Raw genomic sequence first — 24,959 nt, 5'->3', positions numbered from 1 at the left:
GTGTGGCAGACCTCAAATATTTTAATTTTGATATTAATTTTGAATAACAATTTTACCAAGGCGCGCATCACTCCTATGTTCGCATTTTAATCAGGCACTGACACGGCTACCCAATCATAACCCCGCCCACTTGATAAATACCTAAGATAAAAGGACCGAAACCCAGCTTCCAAAGACGCAAACACCTCGCTACGTTCACTTTAGTGAACTAAAAATAAAATAAAATAAAACCGAATGACATACTAGCGGACTTTAAAGTTGTCCCAAACTTCCCCGAGAGACTTTTATCCTGCTCACCGGACGAGCTAGGCAGCTGTCGTGCTAGCTGCTCAAGGGTAGCCGTTTTGGGATTTGGCTTCGTGTTGTTAACTTTGAATTTACAGTTCTGAACTTCAACATCTACGTCATCATTATGGGATCCCGAGCGTCCACGTTACTCCGCGAGGAGGAAATTGAAGAAATCAAGAAAGAAACGGGCTGTAAGTTATTATTATTATTATCATTATTTTGACTATTTTCAATGCTTTACGTATGGACGGAATAGCGGAATTGTACTATTTCCTTAAAGGAAGCGTCATGGTTTCCAGTAGGCCATCATAACGGGATCATAACACTACATTTATGACTTTTATATTGATCAATGACGTCACATACTTCAGCTGGCTTAAGCTAGCAGGCTTATTTTTCTAAATGACTCAAAACACAACTCAGCCAAACATTTTATTATGATTATTTTCTTGTTTTTCTTCCCAGTCTCGCACAGCCAGATCACTCGACTGTACAGCCGCTTCACCAGCCTGGACAAAGGGGAGAATGGCACCCTCAGGTGAGACACTTTTCTCCACAGTTAATCACAAACTAAAGAGTTTTGTCTTTAGACAGGAAAAAGCCAGTTATAGTTGAGCGGGTGTTTAATGATTACATGTGCCGTCTTCACACTTAAATCCAATGTTGTGTGTGTGAGGCTGAGATATTTACACTCAACAAGTTTTGGTTTTACCTATCCCTGCTTAGTCACGGTGGCTGTCAAGGTGACTCAAGTCATTTCAAGTCATTTATTTGTCTTATTATGAGTGTCAATATCACCATCAAGTACCGCACCCCTTTTTTGCTTACGAGGGTATTCGTAATATAATCAAATCTGTTTCATGTCTCTATGTGCATAGTCGAGAAGACTTCCAGAGGATTCCCGAGTTGGCCATCAATCCTTTGGGTGACCGCATTATCAACGCTTTCTTCCCGGAAGGGTGAGGCTTTTATTTTGAAATGTTGTGCCAGTTCCTGTCGCTTAATTTTTTTTATTTATCCCATTGGTCAGAGAGGACCAGGTGAACTTCCGAGGCTTCATGCGCACACTGGCCCACTTTCGGCCCATCGAGGATAGCGAGAAGAACAAGTACGCCCCTGGCGAGCCGCTCAACAGCAGAACCAACAAGCTGCTGTGTAAGTGTGTGTGTGTGTGTGTCGCAAAAAATGACAAGCATCACTCATTGCTCCTTTTGTGGCTTCTGTCCAGTTGCTTTCCGTCTTTACGACCTGGACAGAGACAACAATATCTCGCGGGATGAGCTTCTCCAGGTGAGTGCACAACAGTTTATTGCTCAAATGTTAGCTTTTGCATCAAAAAAGTCATCATTCTCGGTCCCGCCAAGTAAAAACAATGCGTGGAACTTATTGCTCTTTTGTGTAACCCTGCACCAAAACCAATCAGGATGTTGCCACACGAGCATGACTGTCGTTTTAACTCGGTCTCTTCCTTGTGCGCCACCGTCACTGCGTTTATCCGAGGAAACTAAAGTAACAGTGGTGAGGGAACTTTGCCCCTCAGTTGATACAAGTAGCTACAACGTGATGACAGGTGTGATGTTTGCTTTTCTTTCTCCTCAAAATGGATTGCATGCTCGTGTGCGCGCTTTTGACAGGTGTTAAGGATGATGGTGGGTGTGAACATCTCCAACGAACAGCTCGGGAGCATCGCCGACAGAACCATCCAGGAGGCCGACACAAACGGAGACGGCTCCATTTCCTTCAACGAGTTCATCAAGGCAAGTTCTCCAAGTGAATCATATTTTATGATGACTAAATCTAGTTCACAATTGCATTAATAGCTTATTTAATCCTTGTTTATTTTTTTTTTATTTAAAAATAAATGTTTTGTGTATGTGCTAGGTGCTGGAAAAGGTGGATGTGGAACAGAAAATGAGCATCCGCTTCTTGCACTGATGACCTTTCATTTAGGAACTCATCATCACGTCCAGACATGTAGTTTTATTCCGTTTCCTCCATCAGTGTCAAAAGTAGGCGACTGTGGTCCTCGCCTCTTGTAGAAATGCGCATGTGCCTTGATTTTTAATTTTTTGTCTGTTTGTTGTTCTTTTGATTTCTTAAACGTGCAATTTCTTTTGTTCCACTGGTGAGCGCTGCCTAATTTTCAAGCATGAGGACCACAGTTGCTGCTGCTGTTCACACTCATTTGAGAGTACTAAAGGTGTGTGTGTGGGGGGGTGTTAATGCATCTTTCTAAAGAAGACAAATTATGACATTTTACAACTCGTAATGCAGCATTTCATCACCTCCTTGTTGTAGTGCAAGGATGTCACTGGATTATAAAAATGTGGACCAGCTGAGGTAACATGCTATGTATTTTTATTTAAAGTAGTCTTTGTATTAGAACTAGTATGCATGATCATGATGTGCAGCATTTGGCTAACTGTTCTACTAAAATCAAAATTGTCCTTACTACGTAGAGGCTATTATGATAAAAATAGTGAATAGTTCAGAAGCCTAGTGTGTTATGGGGGAATCGAAGCAAAAAGAAAATAATAATCTGATATATTACAGCTGATATAAATTTATTTGTGCAATAAAATGAGGTGCCATATATGGACTGATATTTTTTTTATTGTATGCTGTGTGAGTGCGTTAATATTAAATAATAATAATTAAATAATAATACACTTACATCATATCGTTATATATAAGTTAAAAAAGTAAAAGAGTGGTTTAATTTTATTGTTTTTATTCCATAACAAAAATAGAATATATTGCGAGAAACAAAAATACAACGACGCGTATATTCGTTTTGGATACCCTCAATTTGACCATAAAATGGCAAAAGTGTACCGTATGTCGCCCTCTGCTGGTCAGGGTGAGAAATGCTCCCGTTGATAAATTGTTGAATTTTTATTTGTTTCTCTCAATATATTCTATTTTTGGTTTATAATAAAAACAATAAAATTAAACCGATCTTTTACGTTTTATTTTAAATTTTTTAACTTATATTTAACGATATGTTGCTTTGGATTCGCAGAATTTATCAACGGGAGCATTTCTCATGCTGAAACGTCGTTGAATTTTTATTTGTTTCTCTCAATACATTCTATTTTTGGTTTAGAATAAAAACAATAAAATTAAACCGATCTTTTACGTTTTATTTTAATTTTTTTAACTTATATTTAACGATATGATGTGTTGCTTTGGATTCGCAGAATTTATCAACGGGAGCATTTCTCATCTTGACCAGCAGAGAGCGACATACGGTACACTTTTGCTATCTTATGGTCAAATTGAGGGTATCCAAAACGAATATACGCGTCGTTGAATTTTTATTTGTTTCTCTCAATACATTCTATTTTTGGTTAAGAATAAAAATAATAAAATTAAACTGATCTTTTACGTTTTATTTTATTTTTTTAACTTATATTTAACGATATGATGTGTTGCTTTGGATTCGCGGAATTTATCAATGGGAGCATTTCTCACTTTGACCAGGAGAGGGCGACATACGGTACACTTTTGCTATCTAATGGTCAAATTCCGGGTATCCAAAACAAAAAAACGCGTTGTTGTATTTTTGTTTCTCGCGATATATTCTATGTTTATCTTAGAATAATAACATTTAAATTAAACCGCTCTTTTTCTAAAACAAAAATAGAATATATTGCAAGAAACAAAAATACAACGACGCTTATATTCGTTTTGGATTCCCGGAATTTGACCATAAGATTGCAAAAGTGTACCGTGTGTCGCCCTCTGCTGGTTAGTATGTGAAATTTTCTATTTAAATTGAGCTTTCTTGTTTACCGTAGGCACGCCAGTTCACTGTTTTACGTTACGGACCTTTGCATTGCAACGAATACCTTGCACGCTGCTCGTGGTTGTACTAAGACGCATAAGAAGTTCAATCTGCCTTTCCCGAACGAGAAAAGTTCTTGTTGTGGGCCTCCAAAGATTCCAGCTTCTATGAGGAACACAGACTAATTAGTCTGAAAGTCATTTGTGAACACCACCTCAACCTGCCAGGTGAGAACCACGATAACATCGGGTGTTTTTAAATGTGTATTTAGTGCTCTTTAATATTTAGGTTTGTAACTGTTGTTGAAAATGAAGACGCAGAAACAGTTTGTATTAAAATAAAATAGTTTTATTCTACCGGAAGTTCAATTTCCGAGCATTTCCGGGGTGGTACTTTCAATATGATTGACACATCTCTCAGCCAATCATTGTTTCTTCACTTACTGGGAACGACTGAAAATGGCGTAGCTTACTCGGTCAGACGCTGGGAGGTGATGGGGGGGGACGACGACGCTTTTTTGTCCCCTTACCTCTCCTGCCCTATACGGAGTGCAAGGTTTTCTGCTATATCAATATCTCCTCGACGTATTTTAGTGGAGAAATTGAGAAGTGGCCAGGCAGAATTGCTCGTGTCACCATCAATACGAAGAAGTGGACCAGCCATTGTTAAGCATCCCAACATCTCTGCAGCATCCTCATCACCAGGAACACACCAAGGTCAGACACCTGATTTTTTTTCCCCTCTAACCAATTTATTGCATTTCTCATGATTATCCTCCAATGCAGTAAAGCATCTAGTTGTCTTTTTATCACATGAATTTAATATTTTTCCCGAGCCAAATAACCTTACTGTTCATTTTCCATGCAGACACAATTTATGTATCAAATTGTGGACTACAGATCTTTTTCAAACACCATCATACGATTATTCCATATATATGTGCACACAAAGACAATAATGATGCTGTCAAATTTCAGGATGGATGCATTGAAGAACACATCTGAGCCACAGCGGAGGGACTTCATGTGGACCACCGTGTTATCAAACAATCACATTTACGCTCGACTGGGATGATGAAGTTTCTTTGAAGGACCTGATGGGGGTAGGAGGGGTGTTCCCTTCTCCACCACCCCCACCATCCCTTTGTGACATGTTTGTCCAGGTTTGGAATGAGCCTTTGGACTGACATGGAGTTATTATATTTTTTACGCTCATTGTCAATTTTTTTTTTTTTTTAATTACAGAAGTTTCACCAGTGGACATCGATCTGGTATGTTGTCATTATTAGATGTGAATGATATATATGCACAGTCCACGATATTATAACAAGAGATAAATGGTCATGTCATTTTTCCGTGAAGAACTGAAAAGAAAAAAAAATATGTAGATGAATACTGGTCTAAATTAATCGTCCCGATAGCACATTGAATAAGACACGAAAAACTGTAGCAAGCGTGAGTCTCATCTTTTTTGCTACCTCAGCGTCTTAAGAGTGAGTTCATTTATTTTTGACACATCCTTTCATGAGTTTGATCACAAATTATATGAAACATTTTCTCGTAAGGGCAAAAAAAAAATGTTTTGGGAAGGCTTTTAAATGTCATCATTTGAAGCGAAATATTTTTTTTTAAAATGCAATTAAATAGTTTTAAAAATGTGAGCCAAGCACATTCATTATCATTTTAAAATACTCATTTTAATAAGTACATAAAATTCATAAATCATCCAAAATAAAAAGCACATTTTTAGTTGGATTTATTTGATATATTATTCTAATTTTATGACAGTATATCCAATAATTTTAGTATAAATACTTAAAACATGTTTGTCCATTTTGCATAAGAGGACACCTTTGATCGGGCAATGTGCAATATTGCATCCAAACATGTTACCTTGTTGACTGATGCTGTGTATTATATATGATGAAAAAAAAAAGCAAAAAAACAAGTGACACGTTGTTTGAAAAGCAACAAAATCACCAACGTCTTCCATTCGAAATTTGTATAGTCTCATTTAGACGCTCATACTTAACTTCATATATAATCATCGTATAATGCATGATGCCTGCTTTAATACAACTCAGATGAATAATCTCCCCAAAATAAAATATACAAAAAAAAATTTCAGATGCATGATTAAACTTTTTATTTAATGCACTCAAAAACCAAATAATTCAACTAATAGCACTAAAGTAAAAGATGAGATTGAAGTGATTTTGAATGGATCTTCCAGCCCTTTAGTGTTGTACGTGTAATCCAGAAAATTGTATTAGGATTAGATTAGCAGCAATAAATGCATGATTTGTGGTGGTGGTGGTGTGGGACGCTATAGAGCTTTGTTTTGAGATTGGATTCCGCTGGTCATCAATTTTTTTTTCCTTTCTTGATCAATACACAAAATTGACTTAATTGTATGATACTTGTAGCATTTTTACACCGCTGAAAGTCCAAATGTGTTTTCATAGCACTACTTGCACTGTCAACCACCATATCCAGTTTATGTATATTTCTTAACCCTTCCTTTCGGGGATTTATGACATGTTAAAATTCAGTCAGGACTTTTTAAAAAAATAACTGCATGTTTTTTTTCCTCTGACATGTTTGTAATGCATGCAATAATCCACAAGTGTGTCATTTGACTGCGCGTGAAGGGGAATGTATTAGTACAGTAGCAAGCATGTTGTAGCATCCCCAAATGGAAAAGATGCTTATTTTGTTCACCGAGGTGTACGACCTATGCACTCCGCAGCTAAGAGGAGGAAAATGGGCATGTTTATTATTATTATTGTGCAATGGTTTTGTATAACTAACAAAATGTATTTCTCAAACACAGCAATAGCAATGACGATGATAATAAAATGCAGCATGGTGCCAATGACAAGGCCTGGCGTGCGTGTGTGTGTTATTGTATCCCGTGAGGCCATTTTTTTTATATAAATGGCAAGGAGTAGTTGTTGCTTGCAAATAGCTGTTTAATGAAGAAAAAAAAAACTGGCCATAAGATAGTGTGATCATCAAAACGAAGATGTTAAACAGTGGCATCACTTGTCAAACTTGCAGATGATGCGGTTACGTCCAGCAGGCGGCTTTTTGTGTCCTCAAAGTGCATTTCTAATTGTTGTCTCACCTGCAACCCAATGTTTATATATTTTTTTCCCCTACATAAGAAGGAACGCCACCTTTATTGACATCTTACCTCCTTGACGCTTTCCATGAGAGACTTCATCTCAAAGGACACGGCCGACGCTTTCACCATAGAGCGGCTGTCTAACACATAACTGGAACAGGAAGGATCTTGACGTTTGTGGACGTACGCATAATGGGGTGACGCTTTAGTGACTGTTACTGACCATTTGATGAGCCCCTTTTGGAGGAGGAAGAGGGAACGCACCCCGGCCAGACTCGGCGGCGCTGCATGCACCACCTTGCCCACCGTGCAGCCGCACTCGCTGCATGTCAGGGAGCTGAAGATGCTGCAGGGGGGTGGAAGAATGAATTGTGGAATTTGAAAAGGCCATTTGGAAGGCTCACACAAAGACCCAACCACTTTTGCAACAACTTTGTCTTCCTCACCAGTTAGCCAATTCTCCTTTATGTCCACACTCCATTTCACGACCCACTTCCACACAACTGGTGACTCCTGCACACAAACAGGACATATATTATGAAGCATTCCGGGCATTATAAAGTTGTGTGAAACTTACTGCAGCATAAGATGAAACCCAAACATGTGAGCTCCCCGCATACAGACAAGGAGTCCCCCAACACCGTGTTGCACTGCTTGCAGTGAAAGGTTGCCCATCGTCCGGGTCCGAACAGCTTGACACCGCTATCTTCGCGTTCCAGGAGGATGGTCTCGTTAAACTCCATGTTGGCGTGTCTTTTTATAGAAGCAGAAAAAGCCGGTTGGTGAAGTAGAGACCAAAGTAAAATGTAAATATTGTTTTTCAGGTGAAGTGTAACTCTTCATTTAGAATAATGGCGCTTGTCTTGAACACGGAAGTTGGGGTATACAAATGCTCTCTGATTGGCTGAAGGCGTCCGACTGTTGACATCTGCTATTGGACGAAAACGTTCTGAGCTGAAACTACAGCCAATCAAACGCGCCCTAACTGAGTGTGTTTTTTGAGTGGGTGTGTACGTACCTGCCTGCCGTAAGTGGGTGTGTCGTGAGTGGGCGTGTCCGTGTCTGCGTGTACATATAATGAGTGAACACACATGTTGATTCAAGAGTGCAACAGGCAGGAACAGGCACCAACGCAATGGATACACAGCAAAAAATTACTATCCTCCGAGAAGGCTTCCTGGTGAAAAGGGTGTGTTTTGATGCAAAGTTGTCACGCGTGGAATGTTCTTTTCATGTGTGTTTTCCTCCAGGGTCATCTCGTGCACAACTGGAAGGCGCGCTGGTTCGTGCTGACGCCGGACAAGCTGATCTATTACAAGTATGAAGGCGGGAGAAGAGATTCATGTCAGCGAGGAAAAATCATGCTGAATGATTGCGTCATTACTTGCCCCTTCCTTGACTACGACAATCGACCTGTGAGTTTTTGCTCTTAAAAATGACAAGTTTGTTTTGTTGTCTATATGAGGACCATTTGAAAAGCACTGGAATTGGCTTTTAATTTTGAATTATACTTCATAGGTTGCAAGCATTGCTTATCAGATTTTTTTTTTATCAATACGTAATATCATATCGTCACTTCCTCTCGGTCGAGCCAGCTGACTGGATGCTGAGTCAGCGTCTACGCTGGAGTCATTCTAATGAGGTCACTCAGATGATCTCACTTTTCATCACGTCAAAGAAAATATTTCAAAGTTCAGCGTAGGAGTTTATACTTCACTGGAATCGGAGATTGTATGAATAATGAGTCATGTTGTGTCAAAGTCTAACAGGTATTATTGGTTTCCTCTCTTGTAGATTATTTTCTAGTTAACTCGACCAAATGATTCTCTTGTATTATGAGTCATAGCGAAGAGTCTTGCCCACTCACATGATAACCATGCTGCCTTTTTTAGTTGGTATTCCGGCTTCAAACCAAGAACTGCGTGGATCATTTTCTGGAGGCGTGTTCACGGGAGGAGCGAGATGAATGGGCCAGCGACATCGCTGCAGCGGTGGACAAGTTGGACTCTGGAGCGGACGTGGATGATGATGGCTCACCTAGCGTCAGCCCGTCCACGCCAGAAGACTCGCAGCCGCACAACATCAATCTGAGGTGAACATTGAGCTGCTTTAAAGTGCTCAATAACAGTTAAATTAAAAGATCTTTTCTTGTGGTGTAGCAAAGTGCTGGAGGCCATGTATGATGTTCACAGCGGAATCAACATGACCAACCACGTGGAGCAAGGACGCGTGTACACCAACTGCTTCTCAGGTCCTTCAGTGGTCCATTTTTTTGTAGATCATTTAAAGTGTTGAGCATCAAGTAGTGTGATTCATGCACAGGCTCCGAGGTGGTGGACTGGCTGGTGTTCATGCAGCTGGCGCTGACCCGAACCGAGGCGGCGACATTGGCGTCGGCTCTTCTAGAAGAGGGCTTCCTCCGCACTATCGGGCTACGGAGCGTGGAGGCGCTGCGCAAAGCTGGCCTCAGCGAGCTCTTCCTGGACGACTCCACGGCGCTTTATAGCTTCGTGAGTAGCGAGTCGGGGTTTGGTCTTGCTTCATATCAGATTTTTTTTTAAAATACTTTTTTGAATCGTCAGTCAGATAACTTGAAGAAGCGAGGTTGTGTGAAGGCCGAGACCACGCTGTCCGCGGTGGAGCTGAGCGGTCATGTGATCAAGAGAGGCTACCTGCTCAAACAAGTAAAGCGAAATAAAAAATGTCTTTTATATCGTCAATGTCGTTTTGAGCGAATGTTTCCTCGCGCAGGGCCACAGGAGGAAAAACTGGAAGATTCGACTCTTTGTGCTCCGCTCGGAACCTTCTTTCCTCCACTACTACGACCCCACCAAGGTAGAAAATTAAACATTGTTACGTATTGCGTAATAACACACACACACTGAGTCAGTCTGTGAGCCATGTCCTGTCTGCTTTCAGGACGACGTCCGCCCCGTTGGAGGTTTCCCACTCCGAGGCTCGCTGGTGTCCTCGCTGGACGACAATGGCGTTCCTTCCGGTAGGACTCACTCATAGTCATGGATTTTTTTTTTTTTTATATAGAGAAAAAACAAATGATATAAAACAAATGGCCAGATGTCCCAATGCATTTGTTGACTCTAATCTTGAGTGGCGTCCCTCAGGGCGGCGTCTGAAGCCCACTAATTTTTTTTATAAAAATTGATGCATCCTTTATGCATAAGCATTTTGAAACCTTGATGAAGTTGTATGTATGAAAAATACTGAGATTTAATCATACCAAGTTCAAAATATTAGCAACAGCTCTCCATATGATCCAGAAAACTGTACATCATGTTTAGATATTTTTTTTGTCTTCTGGCTTCCCTTTCCAGGTGTGAAGGGTAACATCCAAGGCAACCTATTCAAAATCATCACTCAGTCAGACACACATTACTTCATCCAGGCTCCCAGTCACCGAGAGAAGATGGACTGGATTGACGCTATCCGGGAGCACACGTAGCCCCAACGTATCCGTCACGTGTCGTCGTGTAGCTCATATCAAAAGCTGCTCAGCGTTTGTATACTTCAAAGTGTCTATTTGTTTATAAAAATGCTTCATCTATTTAAGGATTAAATTTATTCCTAAACTGGGAATGGTTTTTCAAACGTGATTAAGGGATTAATCCTGATATATTTACATACTTGTGTTTGTTGCTGAGCAAAGAAGCGGGACGAGTCAGATCATGTCTGGCGCTTTTGCCCTGCCGTGATTCACCGCCATGACTCGTGCGGTTGTAAAATGACACCATAAAAAAAAATCCTAGGTGAGCAAATAACAATCAAAGTGATTTTATTCCAGGGAAGTAAAATCACACAAAGGAAAGTGTTTGATAAAGTAAAAGGGTGTGACCTTTCGAAGGCTTATGTTGGAAAGATGAACAGAATTGTTCGAACTAATGCAATGATTCTCAAAGTGCAACACAAGTACTAGAAGTTCAAATTGAAATATTATGAAAATATTACAAAAATTTGAGCAAACTAGAGAGTATAGTCATAATATAAGAAGCAAATATTTAATATGACAAGGAAAATGTTAATCCCTACTTCATCACTATCAACCAAAAATAAAAACACCACTGGACGCATTTTATAATTTGCGTGAGCGCAAAAATATTGCAATCGTTTAGTGCAACATTCAGTTAACATTCTTGTGTTGCTTTTTTTTTTTTTTTCTTCAAGACAATAACGATGACTACATTCAGTCAGCACGTTAGTGAAGGCACTTTGTCTTCTACAAAGTGTTTGACAAAATGCATCTTCCATCTATTCTAAGCAGATACACTGTCTCCGAATGTATGTTGTTCCGACGGGGACGTTAAGCCACCTTGGTGAGTTGGACGTCCCCGAAAACTCGTAACGCCGTCAAGCTGGCCAGTTGCGGGAGGCGGTGGGTGAAGCCGCATAAAGGCTGACCGTCCACCAGGATGCGGAACTGCTGGTGCTCGCATACGATCTCCATCTACCGGGACAAACGATATCATCACGATGATGATCGCTAGCTCCGATCGTGACGATTGTACCTTAAAAGGCTCTCCGGGCGCAAAGGGGAAGAAGGAGAGCGTGTTTTCGGCGGCACCCCACTTTCCTGCCAGCCGTGCATTGCGTTGGACGGCTTTGTCCATGAAGCTGACCTTCAGCTGGAGACCCACGTCACCTTCTGACTCCATTGCCTCCGATTCCTCCGATTCTTCCGATTCCCTCTGTTGAGGTGCGCTGGACACCACCACCTCAATGCTACACACACACACACATGCTGTTGCACAAGGAATCATAATATATCCTTTATGCCCCGCCCCTCAATCTTGTAAGTTGTTTAGATAAAAATGACAACATATTTCCATATCAAATAATTTAACTGATTAAGATGCCTTGCAGTCATGCTAATCTAGTTACTACGCGTATATTTTCCGATAAGCATTTAAATCTGTTGCATCCCTCCAACGTCAAAGTGTGCAGCATGTGGCTTGCTAATGACGGCCCAAAACTGACCTCTTGGGTTTCTTGTCAACAATCCCCATCACGACCAGCTTCATCGAAGGCCGCAGACCACCCTTTATCTCGCCGATGTACTCCTCCTGTGTGAGACAATGGCTTAGCGGGCCAGGACAATAGATTGCTATTTCTCCCAGGCCCCCCCCAATACCTCATTCATCTCTCGAGCGCAAAGAAAAGACCTTACGTACATTTCCTTTCTTGTCCTTGTCTTCCATTCCAGTCAGGGCGTGACGCAGTATCGTGCAGGTCTGGAGAGGGGATGCCAAGTGAGGAGGACTTATCATTGTCAGCAAACCCCGCCTGTTGCCATAGCGACAGCCTCCATCGTTAGGTATACAGGGACTGGAGATATGGGGGAGTTAATGTTTGGTTGATTAGTTGCTTTTGGAAAACTCTATGCACGTGAGTGTTTGTGTTCAACATCGTTATATATGTTTTGATGTTCATCATTGTTGTCTTTCCTGCACAAATCGTACGTTTTCCTTAATCTGATGATGCCTTCATGTAACCTGGTAATATAAAGATACTTTTAAACACGTCCCCGTTTTTGTGTTCAGTTTCAGGAAAACAATTCAAATTAATTTCTGTTCCTTTGTTTAAAAATAAGGACTAAAATAAACAGCTAAAATAAACACCATAGTAAACAAAATTCTCAAACGGACTTGAATGAACCTTTCTGAAACAATTTTATTTTCCCTATAGTATTTTCGATGGTCCCTGAAGGCATCAGCCTCTACCCAATCAACTGGCTTCGGCGCGGTCAGGTGGTTTGCTCACGTGACCGCCTATTGACAGTCGAAAAAGTAGCAGAACAGGGCAAGAAAATGTCCAAATTCTTCGGTTAAAATGACATAAAGACACGAGTAAGTAATTCCATTAACATTATCTGCCTTCTAAATGTGCTGTCATCTTTGAGTTATCCTTGTTTCTGTTTACGTGAACTTTCACTGTTGGATAATGCTGATGCTTATGCTAACGCTAACTGGACGTTTGGGCATGTGTCCAAAGAACCACTGCAAAAGATCAATACATTGAACAGTCGATTTGGCGAGTCAAATTGTTTTTGTGGATTTTTTTCCTCTGATTTTTGTGTTTGGTAGCTCAAAAAACATCTTCAGTAACAAACTAACTGAAAGCAGTAGCAAGAATGATCAAGTATGCCACTTTTATTCCATTCAAATCTGACAAAAACGTGTTTATTTCTTTATTCTAAATGTAATCTGTAATCTTTATATCAGGTGAAATTCTTTTAAAAAGATTTTCAAAAAGGCAACTTTTCCTTATGGTTGTTTGTTTCAGATCAAGAGGTTGCCAGTGTCCTACTTGGCCGTAGGAAAAACTGACCTCTAGTAAACCCTCTCATCTGCCCTGCTCAATCCAAAATGGAGTCAGCGGCGGCCGCCACGCACCCCTTTGGCTGCGAGGCGGAAACCTCGCTAAGGGACCTCTTCGATTACTTCAAGCGGTGCCTGAGGTGCGGCGAGTGGGAGCTGGCCAGCGCCTGTGTGCCGCAGCTGGTGGCGTCCAAAGGGGACATCTCGGAGAAAGTGCGGGAGATTATCAAAGTGGCCGTGTGTCGTCCTTATCGTTTCAAGTGAGTCAAAGTGGCCTGATTAATTGATTTAAAAAAAAAAAAAAAAAAGATCCTTCCATCAATTGAACTGTTTTCCAGATGGGAGCCTGTGGGCAGTCCACACAAGCTGGCTTGGTTTTGGCTACAGGTTTTGGAGCAATGCACCGAAGACCGGGTAATTTACAGAATCTTTACAATATGTTTTGAATGACCTTTATAAAATGAAATAATGAGCGGATTGAATTTTTGCCTAATAGATATTCACTGAATTGACAAGGGACGGTCATGTGACGTAGTTGTGCATTCTGACTTTTGATAGGTCTCCCCCAGTGTCCGAAACGAGTTAGAGTTCCTGCTGCTGCTGGAACATCTGTGCTCCGAGGGGATCCAAGAGGATCTTCTCCAGGTTGCGGTCTTACTTCTCCTCGTGACGTCCTTCGTGTTCTCTTTAGATGTGCGTTCATCTTGTGACTTTGTTCCAGCAGCAGTTGCATGACGTGTTTGCGGGCAGAAATGTTTCAAGTTCGACTCATACCGCTGTGGAGCGTTGTCTGCAAACGTTACTGGAGAGGAAGAGACCCCGACTGGCACAGTGCCTCACGTATTTCTTGCAGGTAACAGCAGTCGTGTAAAACCCCGGAAGAAATTACCCTTTTTTTTTTCCTTAAAAAATTATTATTTTTTTTATAAATTTACATTTATTATTTGTTTTAATCTAAAAAAAATATGATTATTATCTTTTCTCATTTTATTGTGGTCAACTACAGTCGAGCGTGGACGGCACATCCCTGCAGCAGGTCTTCGTCCTCCACCTGCTGAGCAAACTCTCAAAGCCTGAGACGAGTTCCGAGACCCGAAACGAGTGGGTGGAGGAGATCTACTCGGTGTTGGCTTCGATGCCATCGAATCCGTCTACCGTTAGCGGCCAGTTGGAGGCGCTGTGCGAGACGCTGTGGGCATCCAGATGCGGACCCCTGAAGGAGGAGATGATCCTGAGCTCTCTGCTGCGGCCGCGGTGCGACGCGCTCGTCTCGGCGTACTGCTCGGCCGCGCTGAGGCTGCAGCGGGATCGTCTGCTGAGGAGCGCGCCCGACACTCAAGGTGCCGTCCAGCCTGGTCATCTCTCGTCCGTCAAAAGTTTTGTAAACTAACAGCGTGTCGTTCGGCGATCCAAGCTCTCCTGCCCGAGTCGGAGAAGCTGGCTCTCAGTCTGTGTTGCCATGACGATCGTCCGTCCGCGTGGAAGATGGTCTACTTTGAGTGCCTCAGCAGTGGGAAGCACTTCCTGGAGCAGATCTTGGTAAGTGATGATCCACAAGAATTTTTTTTTTTTCAAATCAAGGTCTTGGATTCCAACTTCACAGCTTTTCGGAGTCAGATGTCCGATTTGTGTCCCCGTTAACGTAGGTGACGGCGCTGGACCTGATCAAACACGAGGAGTTCTCTCAGTTGAGGGACATGTTGCGGTCCGAGTTGCAGCCGCTGTGTCGCCTTCTGCTGCTGCTGGGGTGGACGCAGTGTCGTAGTCTGGGCTCGGCTCGCACGCTGCTCCGCGTCCTCCATCACCAGCAGGTTGGAATCAATCAAACGTGATAAATGGTGCTAAATTAATATTTTTTATTTATTTTTTTATCAGAGGTCAGCTCATGACTCAGTCCTGCAGGACTTTGCCAATCTTTTGTCCTCCCAGCTTGGAATACTCGAGTGGTGTAAAAGCAACAACCCGTAAGTTATTTATTTATTTATTTTTTGGTCTGCTACATTTCTTGATTTTTCTTTTTTGCTTTAGAGATGTTTCCAACGAGGCGTTGCTGGGCCAGCTGCACAGTCTGGACAATCACTCGTCTCTCTACGTTCTACACTCGCTGACTCCGCTGGCTCGCTTTGAAGAGCGTCGCGTTCTCGATCTGCTCCAGCAAACGCCAGATCCTGCACAAAGTCCGCACGCCGCTCGTCTTGGCGATCAGCCCATCACCATCGTGTTCTCTTCTTGCAACCTCAATATTTGTCCCACAGATGACGCCGAGGCCGTTTTGAGTCCTTCAGCGCAGAGGAGCGTCATTCTGTTCCGCGGCTTCTGCGCCATGAAGTACGCCATCTACGCTGTGTGCGTCAACGCGCACGAGAGCGTCGCTTGCGGCCAATGTCAAGCCAAGCGGCAGAAAGCGGCTTGGGAGGGGACGGACCCGAGCCTCGCCGCCACTTCGACAGGAGGTTTGCGCCATCGCTTTGTTACCTTGTCAATGCAAATAGCCTTCAATTTGTCCTCGTTTTAGGTCGCCAGTCGCTGTTCGAGCACTACCTGTCTGAGTGCCAACTGTACTTGGAGGCTGTGCCCGCCATGTTCCGCCTGGAGCTGCTGGAGAACATCTTCTCACTGCTCTTCCTCTCCAGCGCCGACTTTTCCCCACAAAGCCCCAAAGACGTGACCATAACTAACCCAGGGTCCTCTTCGCCGGAGGTGACCGAGGAGGAGGACCGCGCGTATCTAGATCTGGCCCACCTGGTCCGAGGCTGCGAGGGCTTCCTGGCGGATGCGGCGGCTGTGGAGGGTATCCTGAAGCTGCTCAAGGAGGGCCTGGAGGGCATGTGCGTCCCGGGCCAGCAGGAGGGACAGGAGACAGGGCGAGCGCTTCCCAGAGAGGCGGAGGTGGCCGAGAGCGTGGGTTGCTCGGTGGCGGCCGGGAACTTCGACACCCGCCTGCAGAGGTTGTCCAAGCGCACGGCCGAGGCGCAGTGGAGGCTGCAGATCATCACCAGCAATCGGGGCAGCGGAAGCAGTGAGATGTTACCATTTCAGTATTTTTCCACAAATAATGATGCAATTTTGTTTAATTGATTTATTTCCTTTCTATTTTTCAGAGGCGGGAGGAGATTGTTTGGACGCGGCGTCTGCTACTCACAGCTGGTTGATCCCCGCCATGTTGTCTCCTCCGGAGTCTCTGCTCAAGTCCTGTATCCGTCGCGGTAACTTCATGGAGGCCCATCAGGTCACTATGGCAACAAGCATCGTCGACTCCGCCTGAACCGTTCCCGTTTTAAACCACTCGATAAATGTTCCGTAGGTGTCTCTAGTTTTCGACCTGGAGGCGTCGGCTTCCTGCGGCGAGCTGGCCTTCATGGAGCGCTACACCGAAGTGCTGGTGGAGCTGGGACGAGTGGAGCAGAAGATGGAGAGCCAGTCCATGTCGTCGTCCTCCTCATCATCAGAGGGTTTGGGCTCGGGCCCGGCGGCAGCCGGGGCGGCGCGCTGCCGACTGGGAAGCAGCGGACTTTCCACCCTTCAGGCCATCGGAAGCGCTGCGGCCGCAGGTGAGATTGGATTATCTGTTATTCACTCAAGCTTTGACTTATTTGATATCGGCTCCCCCTGCAGGCGTGGCGTTCTACTCCATCTCCGACATAGCCGATCGCCTCCTCAGCACGCCTTCCCACCCTCTCCCGACCTTGCAGGAGGGCTACTGGACCAACCAGTCGGACTCATCCGGGCTGGTGGCCACGCTACTGAAGGAGCTCAGCCCGCCCGCCATGGCTGCCTTTGACCTGGCGTGCTGCCACTGCCAACTGTGGAAGACGTCCCGGCAGCTGCTGGACACGGCCGAACGTCGATTTAGCGGCAGTGGTGAGAAAGTGATTATAATTTGGTAGAAGCTTCTAAAATAAAAAAGTTTCCCTCTGTGGCTTTCCCCAGGCGTGAGAGTAGACCCCAAAGATCCTCGTCCTGAGAATATCTGCGGATTTCCTCTGGTTTTACAGCAGATGAGCAAGATTCTGAACCATCCCACAAGCAGTAAGTTCTCAGTCAAGATGGCGGGTGAGTGGAACAAAAATGGCTGCTGACGGCTTGTATTTTTAGAGGTCGCCGCGGGGGAGGAGCAAGTTTTGTCCAGCCCCTTTGGCTGCTGCATCCAGGAAGTACTGCTGTGTTGCCACCCCACGCTGAGCGAGGAGTGCATCTCCGCCCGACTCGCTCTCATGCAACGCTTAGCGAGCACCCTGCACGTTCTCAGCTCCGCGGCCAATGTCTCCGGTCAGTACGCTCATCGCACGGAATCGTCACCGAATCGATAAATGATGGTTTGTGGGTTTTTTTTAGAGGGTGGCTCAGCGTCATCGAGCTCCCTGATGGCGCTTCTGTCGGAGCAGGCCGGATTGAAGGCGTCCGAGCTGGACGCTCACCCGGCGCGCCGCGGCATCAAGCAGCTGCTCCGCTCCCTGGACCAGTTGTGCCCCTTCGAGCCCAACGGCGACCTGGCTAGGCCCGACTTTGTCCGCACCTTTTTGGACTACGTCGACACGCTGGCGGCCGTGCTGGTGCGCAGCCTCGGATCCGAAGGTGTGTTGCCGACGGAGGACGATGAGAGGAGAAGCTCTCGTTGGTTTCTTACTCCTTGTTTGCTTCAGACCAGACAAGCGAGGTGAAGCTGGGGAATCCGTTGCCGGTGTTGCTTCAAGCTCCTTCGCGGCTCCTCTCCTACCTGCTGTTTGAGCGACAGGTGTCACCTGACAGGTGCGCCGACTATGTTTTGATCAGATTTATAGCTGTTTAAATTTCAAATAAAATGGTGCTTGTCTAGGCTGCTGTCGCTGCTGCGGGAGGCGGGGCTCGGCCTCAACGTCCAGCAGGTGATCATCCAGCGATGCTGCAAGGTCCTGCACGTGGGGACGACTTCTCCAGATCAGGTCCAGGATCCCGTTCAGGCTCGAAGAGACGATGCGGTTTTCAGCGTGTCCGCTTTGACTTTGCTGCTCCGACGCCACGCCGGCAAGCACGCCTCCACGCTCGGCATGACCGAGCTTACGTCCGACGCCGAGTCCGTCTCTTTGGATGACACCTCCACCTCGAGCTCCGCCTCCTCCGCCAACCCCTCACCACCACCCACCTCCGCCCCATCGTTTCTGCTCACGCCATCCGCCCTGGCTTTCCTCAAGTCTCGCTCATCCTTGGTGGCAGCTTTGGCGTGCCTGAGTGCGTCCAAAGGCGAGGGCGCCCGCTCTCAGCCCACAGGCTGGTCGGGATACTTCCGCAGCGGTCGCAAGGAGGCGCTGCTCGATGGCGAACAGATTTCGCGTGAGGCCGACACGCTCCTCCAGGACTTCCCCGTGCTCCGCTCCTACTTGAATACCATGGCAGAACCCGTGCTGGGCCCCTCCTTCTCTGACGACGAGGGGCTCGGCGCACGGGTGTGCGGAAAGCCTCTGGTCGGACTCCTGCTGGCCGGACCTCGGGAGGAAGCCGCCAGGGGGGTCGCCGTTGACGCCTTCCAGCAGGCTCTAGCCTCCAAGGACTTGGACCGGGCGCTACGGCTGCTGGAGCTTTACGGGCCTGACTGTGGGCAGCAGGGGGAGCTAAGGGACCGCCTGCTTGCTTGGGCTGCCTTAGAAGGTGAGGATGGTCAAAAGATGTTTTTTTTTTTTCTCCAAATTCTTTTGTGATGAAAATATACATTTGCTGTTTATCCCTCGAAGGCGATGAGGAAGGCGTCGACCACCTATTCCGCGTGCAGGACCCCAACCTGCGCGCCCGCGTGGCCCTGCAGGTCATGGAGCGCTGGCCCCTCTCGGCCTGCGTGGAGCTTCTGGACTTCTGCCTGGACGATGAGACGGAAGCCTCGCTCAGAGCCGACCTACTGCGGAAAAAGAAAGAGCTGGACATCTACGGCCGAGTAATCTTATACAAAATGCCATTTGGGCTGAAAATGGAATTCAGCAGCCATTTTTTTTTCTGGTGACAGATGTTAGCCTTACAGCCGCCGTTGCCGTGGGTTACCTGGCAGGAATTGAAGACCGAGTCAAAAGCTAATTCTGAATCCATGCTGACCCGGATGCTGGAGGCCAAGGTTCGTCCGACTCTTCTTTAATGAACACACAAACAGAAAATACACATTTTGCTCAAGAATGAGTTTCTCCGCAGGAGTTTTCGCTGTGTGCCCAGTGGGCCGAGCTTTACCCCGTCAGCGAGCAGTCGACACTGCAGCTGCAGACGGAGCATCTGCTGCATCTTCTGGATAAGGAACAGACAGATGAGGCCTTCCAGGTACCAGCTTTGTGCAAAAAAAGAACCATAACAAGCAATTGATGAGACACAAGTAGCAAAAAGTCTTCTTGTGTTTAGCTTCTTGAGGGTCTGGCGGTTTGCGGCCTGGACGTGTGCGAGCGCGCCCTGGACCGCCGTCCCGGCTTGTCCACCTGCCACTTTTTGGCCGACTACATGACGCTGCACTTCCAGAGGCAGGTGTCACCGGCGCGCCGGCGCCACATCCACACCCTCAACCTGGGCTCCAAGGTGTTGCTGGCTCTGCCGCCGCCCGCCCGCCAGGACTACTTCCCCCTGCTGCCAGAGCCCCTGCTGATGCTGGAGCAGATGCTCATGAACCTGAAGGTGGACTGGGCCGACGCCACGGTACGCACCTTAAGAAACCTGTTGGCCGACCAGGAGGTGGGCTTCGGGCCGGACGCCGTCGACAGGCTCCTGTCCGAGTACGCCCGCAAGGCCTTGGAGTTCACGTGCGCGCCTCGAGAGAGGTCAAGATCCGGTCAGTGATGTTCTGAGACGGGACGTCTGCCCCTAAAGCTCGTTCTGTAATGACGCCTTTTTTTTCCCAGACTCTGTCATCAGCCTGCAGGACGCCCTCATGCAGTGTCCCGCTCAAGAGAGCAGCACCTCCGGTCGTGTGGACTCTTCAACGCCCTCCTCCGCTAGTAAATCAGATTTTGATCAGGTGACTTAATCCATGATGGGTTTCATAAAACATGGCCGCCTCCCCACTAGGCAGCACGCCCACGCACAACTCCTCGACTCACAGCGGCGACAGAGAGCGGGACCGAGGCTCGGCGGGGAGGAAGCGGTCCTCGTCCGGCAAATTCCAGCCGCCCGAAAAGCCCCCGGACCAGAAGAACTGGGTCCCCGACACCAAGGAGCACGTGTGCATGGTGTGCCGGCGCGAAAGGTTTACCATGGTGAGCCAAAAAATCATTTCTTGCTAGAAGTGACAACCATGAAGATATCGTTTCTGTCCTCAGTTCAATCGGCGGCATCACTGTCGGCGTTGCGGCCGCCTGGTGTGTCAAGCTTGCTCGGAGCGCAAAATGGCCGTCGATGGATGTCCCGGCGAGGAAGTCAGAGTGTGCGACCAGTGTTACACTTACTTTCACCCGGAGTGAGTAGGAGATAACGCTCCGAGCAGCTTTTTTTTTTATGATGTCCTTTTTCTTAGTATTTAAGGATATTGAGTCGAATTTTATTTTGTTTGCTCCTCCGCAGTTCTGATGATGAGCTGGAACCAAGTGAAGGTAAATCCAAATAAATGGCCTCTTTGCCTCGCACAGTTATTTGGGAGTTTTCACTCGAGGCTTGTTCTCCTTCCACGCAGAGACGGGGAGCCCAACCTTGACGGAGGACGCTCTCGACGGCATGTTGCACCTGCCTGAGGTTGCCCCCAGGCAGATCAGGCTCTCCACGGATCCCGACCAAAACCAGCAGCTGCGTCACGAGTTCTACTACGAGCAGGTTTGCGCCATTGTTGAATGTGGGAAAGTATTAATTGTATGAGTCGGGATTTAAAATCTGCATTGCCCTATGCACCAAGGCACCCAGCGCCCACCTGTGCGTGGCCATCTTGTCCCTGCACGGCGACCAGACGGCGTGCGGCCACCAGCTCATCGACCACTGTCGCGCACTCTCCCGCAAGCTAACCAACCCGGAGGTGGACGCCTGCCTGCTGACCGACATCATGCGCCAGCTGCTCTTTAGCGCCAAGCTCATGTTCGTCAAAGTGGGACGCAACCAGGACCTGGCCTTGTGCGACAGGTGACGCCTTCAAACGTTGCGTTGATGTGTAGCCAACCTCAATCTGACCTCGTCGTTCGTTCCGCAGCTACATCGGCAAAGTGGACGTGCTTAAGATTCTGGTGGCGGCCAATTACAAACACATTCCCTCCCTGGACGACATCCTAGAGACGGTCGCCGTCACGCGGCTCCGAAACCAGCTCTTGGAAGCTGAGTATTACCAGCTGGCCGTGGAGGTGAGAGACTCACTTATATACAAGATAAGAATCAAAATAACCATCAGCGCCGCCATTTTCTGCTTGTATCGTGAAGGTGTCCACCAAAAGCGGCCTGGACCCGGCCGCCGTGTGGCAAGCGTGGGCCATGGCCTCGTTGAAGGCCGGGAGCCTGACGGCGGCGCGGGAGAAGTTTGCACGCTGCCTGAAGGCCCCCGTGGACCGCAACCAGATGAACTTGGGCCCCACACTGCTGCAGGAGATTGTCAAGCACCTGGAGAGCACCATCAGACCCGTCTCGGCCACGGTACCTCCAAAGCCGGTTTCTCTTTGTGTATTGTGAAACTCACCACCAGGCCAGACCTGCTTGCTTGATATTCATGAAGTTTGCCTAGCAACTAGTGACCACGCCAAGTTTTAATTGTGACTCTGTCTTCGTGTTCTCTCCCGAAGTCCTTGAGCGAGGACATCTTGGCATCGCTGCATGAGCTAGAGGAGGCCCTCAGCGAGAGGTCCGAGTACCCGAGGAGCATCCTCCACCGAGAGTGCCTCTACTACCTGAACGCGTACGCCACTCACCTGGCGCTGGTCAGCTTCCACATGCGCCACGACGCCATGGCCGAGGCCATCTCCTACCTCCTCGCCAAGGTAAACTCCCTTTTTTGTCGTTTGCTCAAAATCCGATCCCGATCTGTAAACCACGTGTAATCTCGTAGGACGCCCCGGACGAGGTGTTCCTGGAGGGCGTGCTGCAGCCGGCGCTGGAGCGAGGGCGTTTGGGGATGCTGCAGGACGTCCTGGAGAAGCTAGACCCGGGCCTGGAAGCCGTCAGCCGCTACCTGATTGCCTCCTGCCAGTGGCTGCAACGGCGGGGCTACTTCCACACCCTCTACCAGATCCAGCAGTTCATGATGGTGCGTGTTCTGAAGTTTGAAATCATGTCGTTGGAAAAGAAGAACAGAGCAAAGTGCGGGGAGCTTTTTAAGAGAAGCTAACGTAGCGTTTCCATGGATAGGATCACGTGCGGGCGGCCATGACCTGCATCCGCTTCTTCACTCATGGAGCCACTTCGTACCAGCAGCTGGGTGACCAACAGGTAAACACGCACACACACATAAAATGAAGCAAGTTTCAATCATTTGCATCTTTGGTGTGTGTCAGCGCTGGTTGGTGCGAGCCAAAGAGCACCTGAGGACGTACCTGCAGGAGCAGCAGTCTCGTGGCGTTGTCAGAAGGAAGATGTCCCAAGGAAGCTCCTTCAGGAAGATGATGTCATCAAGCGACGTCTCCAGGTCTTGCCGCCATTTGACGCTTTGTCACGTTCCTCAGCGAGAAACAACCGATGTAACTTTTGAACGGTAGCTTGTGACGTCTACCTTTTTGCCTTCAGGCACATGAACACCATCGAGCTGCAGCTGGAGGTGACTCGCTTCCTGCACCGTCGAGAGATGCCCACTGCCGCTGGGGCGGGACCTCCGCCCACCTTATTTGGAGGCAGCCCCATGAAGGTGGAGGTGGCCTGCAAGGTGAGGTCCACGCAATTTTTATGTGGACGGGACATCTCAGGTTCTTTGTGAGTGTTATCGTTTGTGTGTTTGCAGGTGATGCTCGGGGGTAAAAATATCGAGGAAGGTTTTGGGATTGCGTATCGAGTCATACAGGTCAGTTCTATAACGTCTTGAATTTTTTTAGCTCCATAAAATGTATCCAGATGTCCCACTGTCGGTTTTTTTTTCTTCGTAGGACTTCCAGCTGGAAGCGCAGGCAGTGTACGTGCGCGCCGGACAGCGCCTGGTCCGCCACCGGAAATTCGGAGCGGTGCGCCAGTTGCTCAAATGCGTGGGCGAGTCGGGCACGGCCACCAAGAGCGACGGCGACGCGCTGGTCCTCAGCTGCGTGGAGGCGGCGGATAAGGGAGCGGCCGACGTAAGACGCAGATTGGGAAGATGCTGGAAAAGATGGCCTGTTGATATTTGCTTGTCTTTGTCAGGCTAAAGAAGTGGAAAGTCTCATTTTGGAGACCAAGAGCACAGAAATGAAGGTAAGACACCGCTGTCAATATGGCAAACATATAAAAAAAAATTTTTATCCTCCTCAGATCAAAGCCTACCTGCTGTGCAACAAACTGCGCCCGGCTTACTTGCTGGCCGTCAAAATGGAGGCGAGCAGGGCCGGCCCGCTGGTGCAGAAGGTACTGCGGGCGGCCGAGGGGGCTCAGGACTCAGTGATGCAGAACATCTGCCGCCAGTGGCTGCAGGAGCACCACCAGCAAGGCAACGGCAAGCAACGAGCGGGACCGGGACGACCCAACAACCAGGCCAGATAACTCCTGATGAAAGAGTGACTGTATTAACTATAAAAAAAAAAAAAAAAAGTCTTTACGTACTCAACTATGTGAGCACTGTTACGTAACAACACTGCCTTTTGCAGTGCACTTGAGGCACTGATATGAACCACAATCAATCTCTACCTCATCAAAAAAAGGGAAGAAAATATTGTCTCAATTTGCCTTAAAAAACTTTTGACCAATACAGTGTGTGGACATAAGTATTGGGACACCTACAGGAAGCTCAATGTGAAGACTTCCTTCCTATAAGAACCCCAGAAGTCATACGTGAGGATCTGCAAGAACTTTGGAGGGGGGAAAAAAAAAAACGGTGACCCGTAAATTAATTCATGCATTCACGGAGAGGTGCGTCCCATTACTTTTGTCCATATGGCCATGTCAAGTTTTAAAGAATATTGAAGATGCAGCAGGGACTTGCTCTGAGATGATACTGTGGATCCATTTTATTTCTAATTTCTTCTTATGAAGAATTCTTTTTTGATTCGTCTCTGTTTTTATGTCTCTCCTGTGGTGATCATATTTCGAATTTCCTTTGCATTTTTAAATGATTTTTCACGTCAACAACTGACTTAGTAATTTCACTTGAAAAGGGATTTTGTTTTCCTCCTTTTTTTGCTGCCTTTTACTCGTGTCAAGAAAAAGCCACATTCGAGATGCATCTGAGACGTACTTGCACTCTTCATCTGCTCACTGATGCACTTTAAATTCCATGTTATTAAAAATCATAATCCTCTGCTGATACACTTGTACAAATGATGATGCACACGTGATTTTTCTAATTTTTTTTTGTTATGCTGAATAATAATAAAAAATGACCTACAATTTGGTAAACAGCTTTA

The 24,959-nt window shown here is 46.6% G+C and overlaps 5 protein-coding genes and 1 long non-coding RNA gene across 6 annotated transcripts; 4 read left to right on the top strand and 2 right to left on the bottom strand.

Annotated features, from left to right (window-relative positions):
• The first annotated feature begins 111 nt into the window (after window positions 1–111).
• On the top strand, window positions 112–2,881 carry chp1 (calcineurin-like EF-hand protein 1). The gene is made up of 7 exons (XM_049740963.2): window positions 112–479; window positions 754–826; window positions 1,167–1,247; window positions 1,319–1,443; window positions 1,517–1,578; window positions 1,923–2,045; window positions 2,170–2,881. The coding sequence occupies exons 1-7, from the start codon at window positions 413–415 to the stop codon at window positions 2,221–2,223; spliced, it is 585 nt and encodes a 194-aa protein (XP_049596920.1). The 5' UTR covers window positions 112–412; the 3' UTR covers window positions 2,224–2,881.
• A 1,435-nt stretch (window positions 2,882–4,316) lies between these two features.
• LOC125981136 (uncharacterized) lies at window positions 4,317–6,955 on the top strand. Its single transcript, XR_007485828.2, has 2 exons — window positions 4,317–4,791; window positions 5,053–6,955. It is a non-coding gene; the product is annotated as an uncharacterized lncRNA (long non-coding RNA).
• A 70-nt stretch (window positions 6,956–7,025) lies between these two features.
• oip5 (opa interacting protein 5) lies at window positions 7,026–8,103 on the bottom strand. The gene is made up of 5 exons (XM_049740971.2): window positions 7,779–8,103; window positions 7,648–7,714; window positions 7,425–7,547; window positions 7,271–7,352; window positions 7,026–7,201 (listed from the first exon to the last, which is right to left on the bottom strand). Exons 1-5 carry the CDS (start codon window positions 7,942–7,944, stop codon window positions 7,103–7,105), a joined length of 537 nt encoding a protein of 178 aa, XP_049596928.1. The 5' UTR covers window positions 7,945–8,103; the 3' UTR covers window positions 7,026–7,102.
• Window positions 8,104–8,224: 121 nt separating this feature from the next.
• Window positions 8,225–10,795, top strand: plek2 (pleckstrin 2). The gene is made up of 9 exons (XM_049740878.2): window positions 8,225–8,390; window positions 8,452–8,616; window positions 9,094–9,293; window positions 9,361–9,452; window positions 9,524–9,711; window positions 9,784–9,885; window positions 9,953–10,036; window positions 10,121–10,199; window positions 10,534–10,795. Exons 1-9 carry the CDS (start codon window positions 8,337–8,339, stop codon window positions 10,659–10,661), a joined length of 1,092 nt encoding a protein of 363 aa, XP_049596835.1. The 5' UTR covers window positions 8,225–8,336; the 3' UTR covers window positions 10,662–10,795.
• Window positions 10,796–10,974: 179 nt separating this feature from the next.
• Window positions 10,975–12,559, bottom strand: si:ch211-10a23.2 (Galectin-related protein A-like). The gene is made up of 4 exons (XM_049740970.2): window positions 12,385–12,559; window positions 12,191–12,276; window positions 11,722–11,935; window positions 10,975–11,660 (listed from the first exon to the last, which is right to left on the bottom strand). The coding sequence occupies exons 1-4, from the start codon at window positions 12,478–12,480 to the stop codon at window positions 11,517–11,519; spliced, it is 540 nt and encodes a 179-aa protein (XP_049596927.1). The 5' UTR covers window positions 12,481–12,559; the 3' UTR covers window positions 10,975–11,516.
• A 382-nt stretch (window positions 12,560–12,941) lies between these two features.
• On the top strand, window positions 12,942–24,951 carry zfyve26 (zinc finger, FYVE domain containing 26). Its single transcript, XM_049740999.1, has 41 exons — window positions 12,942–13,059; window positions 13,496–13,790; window positions 13,869–13,944; window positions 14,089–14,175; window positions 14,255–14,383; window positions 14,537–14,870; window positions 14,945–15,069; window positions 15,177–15,341; window positions 15,406–15,494; window positions 15,559–15,707; window positions 15,786–15,983; window positions 16,046–16,549; window positions 16,632–16,759; window positions 16,835–17,081; window positions 17,146–17,391; window positions 17,461–17,559; window positions 17,626–17,799; window positions 17,866–18,105; window positions 18,174–18,279; window positions 18,347–19,155; window positions 19,239–19,435; window positions 19,505–19,609; window positions 19,684–19,806; window positions 19,885–20,305; window positions 20,376–20,471; window positions 20,542–20,729; window positions 20,793–20,929; window positions 21,034–21,062; window positions 21,143–21,279; window positions 21,359–21,579; window positions 21,647–21,794; window positions 21,871–22,080; window positions 22,227–22,421; window positions 22,490–22,687; window positions 22,789–22,869; window positions 22,935–23,065; window positions 23,164–23,299; window positions 23,375–23,434; window positions 23,517–23,699; window positions 23,764–23,814; window positions 23,872–24,951. The coding sequence occupies exons 2-41, from the start codon at window positions 13,579–13,581 to the stop codon at window positions 24,097–24,099; spliced, it is 7,392 nt and encodes a 2,463-aa protein (XP_049596956.1). The 5' UTR covers window positions 12,942–13,059; window positions 13,496–13,578; the 3' UTR covers window positions 24,100–24,951.
• Window positions 24,952–24,959: the final 8 nt, after the last annotated feature.

The sequence above is a fragment of the Syngnathus scovelli genome, chromosome 14 (genome assembly GCF_024217435.2).
Source record: "Syngnathus scovelli strain Florida chromosome 14, RoL_Ssco_1.2, whole genome shotgun sequence".
Classification (NCBI taxonomy): domain Eukaryota; kingdom Metazoa; phylum Chordata; class Actinopteri; order Syngnathiformes; family Syngnathidae; genus Syngnathus; species Syngnathus scovelli.
This window is presented reverse-complemented; position numbering and strand designations above follow the sequence as displayed.